We start from the raw sequence: 6,873 nt of genomic DNA, 5'->3' as shown, positions 1-6,873 counted from the left end.
TAACCCAGCTTAACCAGCCTAACGTGCGCATACATGAACAGATAAACAATACCACACAAAGACATGGGGAAAACAGAGGGTTAAATACACAACACATAATGAGGGAAATGAGAACAAGGTGTGTGGAAAAACGAGACAAAACAAATGGAAAATGAAAAATGGATCGGTGACAGCTAGAAGACCGGCGACTTCGACCGCCGAACACCGCCAGAACAAGGAGAGGCATCGGCTTCGACCGCCGAACACCGCCAGAACAAGGAGAGGCATCGACTTCGACCGCCGAACACCGCCAGAACAAGGAGAGGCATCGACTTCGGCAGAAGTCGTGACACTGATGCTCACTCTGTTCACTGACAGTGAGACAGCAGGCAACACCAACGGCTCAAATCTGAGCAGCTCAACACCCTTCCCAGTCCCTATTTCCCCGATCAGTACACAAGATCAACATAATTACAACGAGAATGACATGACAATCTATCTAGACAAACTGAACTAGAGTAGGCTCTTACAGGCTATCTCAAGGCTTTCACTTCCCTCCAAAATGTTACATCTCTGCTCATTGATTTTCCTTTTGAAACCCACCTCCTAAAACAGACAAGTGTTGGTGGAATTTTGAGTGTTCCACCAGAAAGGATATGAGTGTACTAAAACCTTTATTGATGCTCTTCTAACAGGATGAAAGGGGCTAAAAATATAGAGTGCAGATGTGGCACTAAATCGGAAGATGGCCTTCCCTTTGTTCAGTACTATAAAAGTCTGTGGAGAAACCGAAAGTGAGATAGGCAGAGGGGGGGAGAGAGAGAGGGTAATAGAAAGGGACAAGGGACAGAGAGATGCGTCATGGTTAAGGACAACATGGCATGGCAATAAACATGTACAATAAACGTGCAGTGACACCAACCACACTCACATCTACACACACACACACAACCACATCTACACACGCACTCACACACTCACGCATACACACACACACATCTACACACACAGGCACAAACAAAAACACTGATTACGTGGCATAACGAGCAAGATGCTGCTAAAAAAGAAAGCAGGTCTATAGAACTCTTAACTATTAAGGGAGTCTCCTCATAGGAGATACAACACAACACAGAGAGGAAGGGGAATGATAACAGCCAACCTAGAATGTGCTGAAACTCCCATGTCCTCTATCAAATGCTGCTCTGTGCTTAAAGGGACATTACACTCAAAGTGTGTCAGATGTTTTCAGACCTCAAATGTAGTCTAATGTCAGGATGAGTCCACATCCCAAGTCATCCGCTGTGTCGATCCAGCTATACGCCTCAACCCCAAATGGATGTAAAACGTAAATACCAAACTTTTGAAATGATATGGTGCTTATCTTTTCAATCCATTTTGGAATCTGGCTAGTTGGATCTACATAACAGATGGCTTGGAACGTGGACTAATCTCAACAGAAGACCACTTCGGAGGTATGAACATATCTGACAGATGCTGATTTTAGAATATAATGTCCATTTAAAATTCAAGCAGGTCTGTTCACATGTCTGTTCAGGGTAGTTGAGAAAGTGTGAGAACATTACAGCGGCTGTAGTCACATCACTGGAGTGGAACATACTGTGAAGTAATGTAATCATTCCTCTAACATCCAGAGATACCAACCAACAAAGCTAACCCACTCTATACTACACTGTTGCACAACAAAGAAGTCTGAATGTCTATCTACTCTCTCACTTTCGTTGTGGACTCGTGTAAACCTATTGGATTATCAGATAGCGAGGCCTACACCGTTTAAGATAAACGATGACAGGTTGATTTTGTTTCCACTGGAGGAGATGGGCACCTGGGCAGATTTGGGGACTTGAGGAGGGAGGGGAGAGAGAGTGAGAGAGTGAAAGAGAGAAAAAGAGAGGGAACGAGAGATGGGGGGAGAGAGAGAGAGAGAGAGGCATAGACTATGAAGAAGTGAGAGCGTTATAGAGAAATGGAGATATTGAGGACCCACAACTGTATCCAGCTGACCAGTCCACTCTTCCCAGGAGAACTATCTATCCCCAGGATAAATAACTTTTCACACACCTCTCAGCCTCTTTCTGGGTCCTGGGCAAACCAGCCAAAGCGACTGCCTGATGAATTTTGAAAGAATACATTTGAAACTGAGCATCATGAAAACCGTAGCTTACTCTAGTACCTGTCCTTTTTACATACTGTAACGGTATAATTTCCACTCCCTGGGCAGCTGATTCAATCAAATCATAATGTATTTTCTCAACTGCCACAGCAACTACAGCCATAGCTGTCAGTTCAATTAGATTTATCCACCAGCTTAAAAGCCTAATATTCACATCCTGGAATGTATGTTTAGTCCTACAGTAACCCCAGGGTTGCACATTTTTGTTCCAGCCCAACACTATCACACCTGATGCAACTTATCAAGGGGCTTGATGATAAGTCGAGTAAAGTTCACTCAGGACGTGCTAGTGCTGGGCTGGAACACAAATGTGCCACTCTGGGGGGTTTACTTTAATACGTATTGAATAGCACGTGTCAAACTCATTCCACGAAGGAGTTTCTGCGGGTTTTCGCTCCTCTCTTGTACTTCATTGATGAATTAAGGTCACTAATAAGTAAGGAACTGCCTTCGCCTGGTTGTCTAGGGTTTAATTAAAATGAAAAAACAAAATCCAGCCAACATTAGTCCTTCCATGGAACAAGTTTGACACCACTGCCTTTAAAGAATCACCCTCTACACCAGGTCTGTTCAACGCAGGACCTAGAGTGTCGAAATACTTCAGATTTTTGTTTCTACCTGGTAGTAAAGTGCACTCACCTGGTGTCTCAGGTCTGCATTAGTCCCTGATTAGAAGGAGAGGATGAAAAACAGAAGTGTTTCGGCCCTCCAGTACCGACATTCAACAACCCTACTCAACACGGTGAGAGGGGCATGATCCCATTTCAAAGCAGAACTTTAAACTCTTATTAGGAAAGAAGGAGTGTGAGGGAAACAGACAGAGCTAGCAGTAGAAGAAGAAGGAGTGTGAGGGAAACAGACAGAGCTAGCAGTAGAAGAAGAAGGAGTGTGAGGGAAACAGACAGAGCTAGCAGTAGAAGAAGAAGGAGTGTGAGGGAAACAGACAGAGCTAGCAGTAGAAGAAGAAGGAGTGTGAGGGAAACAGACAGAGCTAGCAGTAGAAGAAGAAGGAGTGTGAGGGAAACAGACAGAGCTAGCAGTAGAAGAAGAAGAAGAAGGAGTGTGAGGGAAACAGATGGGCTAGTGGTAGAAGAAGAAGGAGTGTGAGGGAAACAGACAGAGCTAGCAGTAGAAGAAGAAGAAGGAGTGTGAGGGAAACAGACAGAGCTAGCAGTAGAAGAAGAAGGAGTGTGAGGGAAACAGACAGAGCTAGCAGTAGAAGAAGAAGGAGTGTGAGGGAAACAGACAGAGCTAGCAGTAGAAGAAGAAGGAGTGTGAGGGAAACAGACAGAGCTAGCAGTAGAAGAAGAAGAAGAAGGAGTGTGAGGGAAACAGATGGGCTAGTGGTAGAAGAAGAAGGAGTGTGAGGGAAACAGACAGAGCTAGCAGTAGAAGAAGAAGAAGGAGTGTGAGGGAAACAGACAGAGCTAGCAGTAGAAGAAGACGAAGGAGTGTGAGGGAAACAGATGGGCTAGTGGTAGAAGAAGAAGAAAGAGTGTAAGGGAAACAGACAGAGCTAGCGGTAGAAGAAGAAGAAGAAGGAGTGTGAGGGAAACAGACAGAGCTAGCTGTAGAAGAAGAAGGAGTGTGAGGGAAACAGACAGAGCTCGCAGTAGAAGAAGAAGAAAGAGTGTGAGGGAAACAGACAGAGCTAGCGGTAGAAGAAGAAGAAGAAGGAGTGTGAGCGAAACAGACAGAGCTAGCTGTAGAAGAAGAAGAAGGAGTGTGGGGGAAACAGACAGAGCTAGCAGTAGAAGAAGAAGAAGAAGGAGTGTGGGGGAAACAGACAGAGCTAGCGGTTGAAGAAGAAGAAGAAGGAGTGTGTGGGAAACAGACAGATCTAGCAGTAGAAGAAGACGAAGGAGTGTGAGGGAAACAGATGGGCTAGTGGTAGAAGAAGAAGGAGTGTGAGGGAAACAGACAGAGCTAGCAGTAGAAGAAGAAGAAGGAGTGTGGGGTAAACAGACAGAGCTAGCAGTAGAAGAAGAAGGAGTGTGAGGGAAACAGACAGAGCTAGCAGTAGAAGAAGAAGAAGGAGTGTGGGGTAAACAGACAGAGCTAGCAGTAGAAGAAGAAGGAGTGTGAGGGAAACACACAGAGCTCGCAGTAGAAGAAGAAGGAGTGTGAGGGAAACAGACAGAGCTAGCGGTAGAATCAGAAGAAGGAGTGTGAGGGAAACAGACAGAGCTAGCGGTAGAAGAAGAAGGAGTGTGAGGGAAACAGACAGAGCTAGCAGTAGAAGAAGAAGAAGGAGTGTGGGGTAAACAGACAGAGCTAGCAGTAGAAGAAGAAGGAGTGTGAGGGAAACAGACAGAGCTAGCAGTAGAAGAAGAAGGAGTGTGAGGGAAACAGACAGAGCTCGCAGTAGAAGAAGAAGGAGTGTGAGGGAAACAGACAGAGCTAGCGGTAGAATCAGAAGAAGGAGTGTGAGGGAAACAGACAGAGCTAGCAGTAGAAGAAGAAGGAGTGTGAGGGAAACAGACAGAGCTAGCGGTAGAAGAAGAAGAAGGAGTGTGAGGGAAACAGACAGAGCTAGCGGTAGAAGAAGAAGAAGGAGTGTTGGGGAAACAGACAGAGCTAGCGAGTAGAAGAAGAAGGAGTGTGAGGGAAACAGACAGAGCTCGCAGTAGAAGAAGAAGGAGTGTGAGGGAAACAGACAGAGCTAGCGGTAGAATAAGAAGAAGGAGTGTGAGGGAAACAGACAGAGCTAGCAGTAGAAGAAGAAGGAGTGTGAGGGAAACAGACAGAGCTAGCGGTAGAAGAAGAAGAAGGAGTGTGAGGGAAACAGACAGAGCTAGCGGTAGAAGAAGAAGAAGGAGTGTTGGGTAAACAGACAGAGCTAGCGGTAGAAGAAGAAGAAGGAGTGTGAGGGAAACAGACAGAGCTAGCAGTAGAAGAAGAAGGAGTGTGAGGGAAACAGACAGAGCTAGCGGTAGAAGAAGAAGAAGGAGTGTGAGGGAAACAGACAGAGCTAGCGGTAGAAGAAGAAGAAGGAGTGTTGGGTAAACAGACAGAGCTAGCGGTAGAAGAAGAAGAAGGAGTGTGAGGGAAACAGACAGAGCTAGCAGTAGAAGAAGAAGGAGTGTGAGGGAAACAGACAGAGCTAGCAGTAGAAGAAGAAGAAGGAGTGTGAGGGAAACAGACAGAGCTAGCAGTAGAAGAAGAAGGAGTGTGGGGTAAACAGACAGAGCTAGCGGTAGAAGAAGAAGAAGGAGTGTGTCTATCTGTCTGTCTGACTCATCCTGCTATCCATCAGTCTGTCCATTCCTTTACATCCTGCAAACGCACACACACACACGCACACACGCACACTTCCTGAATCAAAGGTCCAGTCACAGGGCCCAAACATGGGCATGGGGAATCCTTTCAACCCTTCCTCAAAGGCTCTGGCCACAGCCAGTTTCCATTAGGACTGATACTGACACATACACACAAGGACACACACACACACACACACACAAACACACACACACACACCATTTCAGAGCATTCATAAGGATGGTCATTGTGAATACATCAGAGGGGGAAATTGGTTCAGATGTATAAAAGAACACGGGAAGATTCCAGTAATTAGAGTCGCACTAAAAAGGACATCCTTCAAGGAGGTCGAATACACAAAGGAAAGAGATGGCAGTGGTGATGTAAGAAGTGACACACACTTGGATACAAATTTGATATTCTCAGGCATCCAAGCACATAAGTGTAAGGACACTCAAGACACACACACACTGACACACCCGCACACCCACACACAGCCCCCCTCAAGTACCCCTCCCACCCCCTTCTCACTCTCTGGTTCATGAAATAGAACGGGTCGAAGTCCTCCAGTGGGACGCCCACCAGGCCGTTGGGGATGTCGCCGAAGATGCGTGGCAGCTGTTTGCCGGCCTCCAGGTCGGCCCGGGGCCTGGGCAGCTCCACATCTCCCAGGTCCTCCTGGTAGTGCTTGGTGCGCCGGGCCTCTTCCTCGGCGATCCGCTGCTCCACGGCAGCCAGGGACTCCCGGGTAAACCGGTGCAAGCTGTCAGGACCCGGTGGTAGCAGCAGGGTGGCCATCTTCTCATCCTGAGTCTCCTGTCCTAGGGATGACTTCACCAGCTACCAGGAGGGGAGGGAAAGAGAGAGAGTATGGAGGGAGAGATAGAGAGAGATCGGGAGACGTAAAAGGTTAATCAACAGGGCAGTCACACATGGGAGGGTTATCAATCCTGAAAGCAGACCTGAGTTAACCTAAGGTCCTATTTGGTTGCTATAGTACTGTATAAGCAAAGCTTGGGGGGGGGGGGGGTTGTCATTGATATAGCCTCCCATCCACCCCCATTATCTCTTCAGCACGGGCAATGCCACACTCATGCGTTTCTTCATGGTGTTCAACTTGTGAGAGTCCACATCAAAAGAACACCTGATGAGCCATTTACCAGTGTACAACATACTTTTGAAATCATTCTACAAATACTTTAGCTGGGCTTGATTGAGCTTGCCTGGTAACTGGCGCATTAGACCAACATAATGGTCACAATTGCAAACTCCACCCATGTGTCATTCCAGACGGGGGGGGGGGTAGTAGCAACCCTGGTCTGGCTTACAACCCAGGTCCAAAAACATAGTCCCTCAATCAGGTAGCAATCTGCTCACTGAAAAATACAAGATCTAATAATCCCCTTAGCCAATCAGTAAAAGCCCCCCCCTGATGGCCATATTAG

At 46.8% G+C, this 6,873-nt stretch overlaps 1 protein-coding gene across 2 annotated transcripts in view; it reads right to left on the bottom strand.

Moving 5' to 3' along the window:
* Positions 1-289: 289 nt before the first annotated feature.
* LOC123729030 (sodium channel protein type 2 subunit alpha-like) overlaps positions 290-6,873 on the bottom strand; it is a 46,322-nt gene continuing 39,738 nt past the window's right edge. The window contains exons 2-3 of one of the 2 annotated variants that reach the window (XM_045702729.1): positions 5,960-6,268; positions 290-756 (exon numbers count right to left, since the gene is read on the bottom strand). In XM_045702729.1, coding sequence (XP_045558685.1) covers positions 586-756; positions 5,960-6,226 — 438 coding nt within the window. In that variant the 5' untranslated portion in view covers positions 6,227-6,268 and the 3' untranslated portion in view covers positions 290-585. Of the gene's footprint in view, positions 757-5,959; positions 6,419-6,873 lie in introns of those variants that run through there. The other variant, XM_045702730.1, reaches the window with a different exon arrangement.

This window comes from Salmo salar, chromosome ssa19, assembly GCF_905237065.1.
Source record: "Salmo salar chromosome ssa19, Ssal_v3.1, whole genome shotgun sequence".
Taxonomy (NCBI): Eukaryota; Metazoa; Chordata; class Actinopteri; order Salmoniformes; family Salmonidae; genus Salmo; species Salmo salar.
This window is presented reverse-complemented; position numbering and strand designations above follow the sequence as displayed.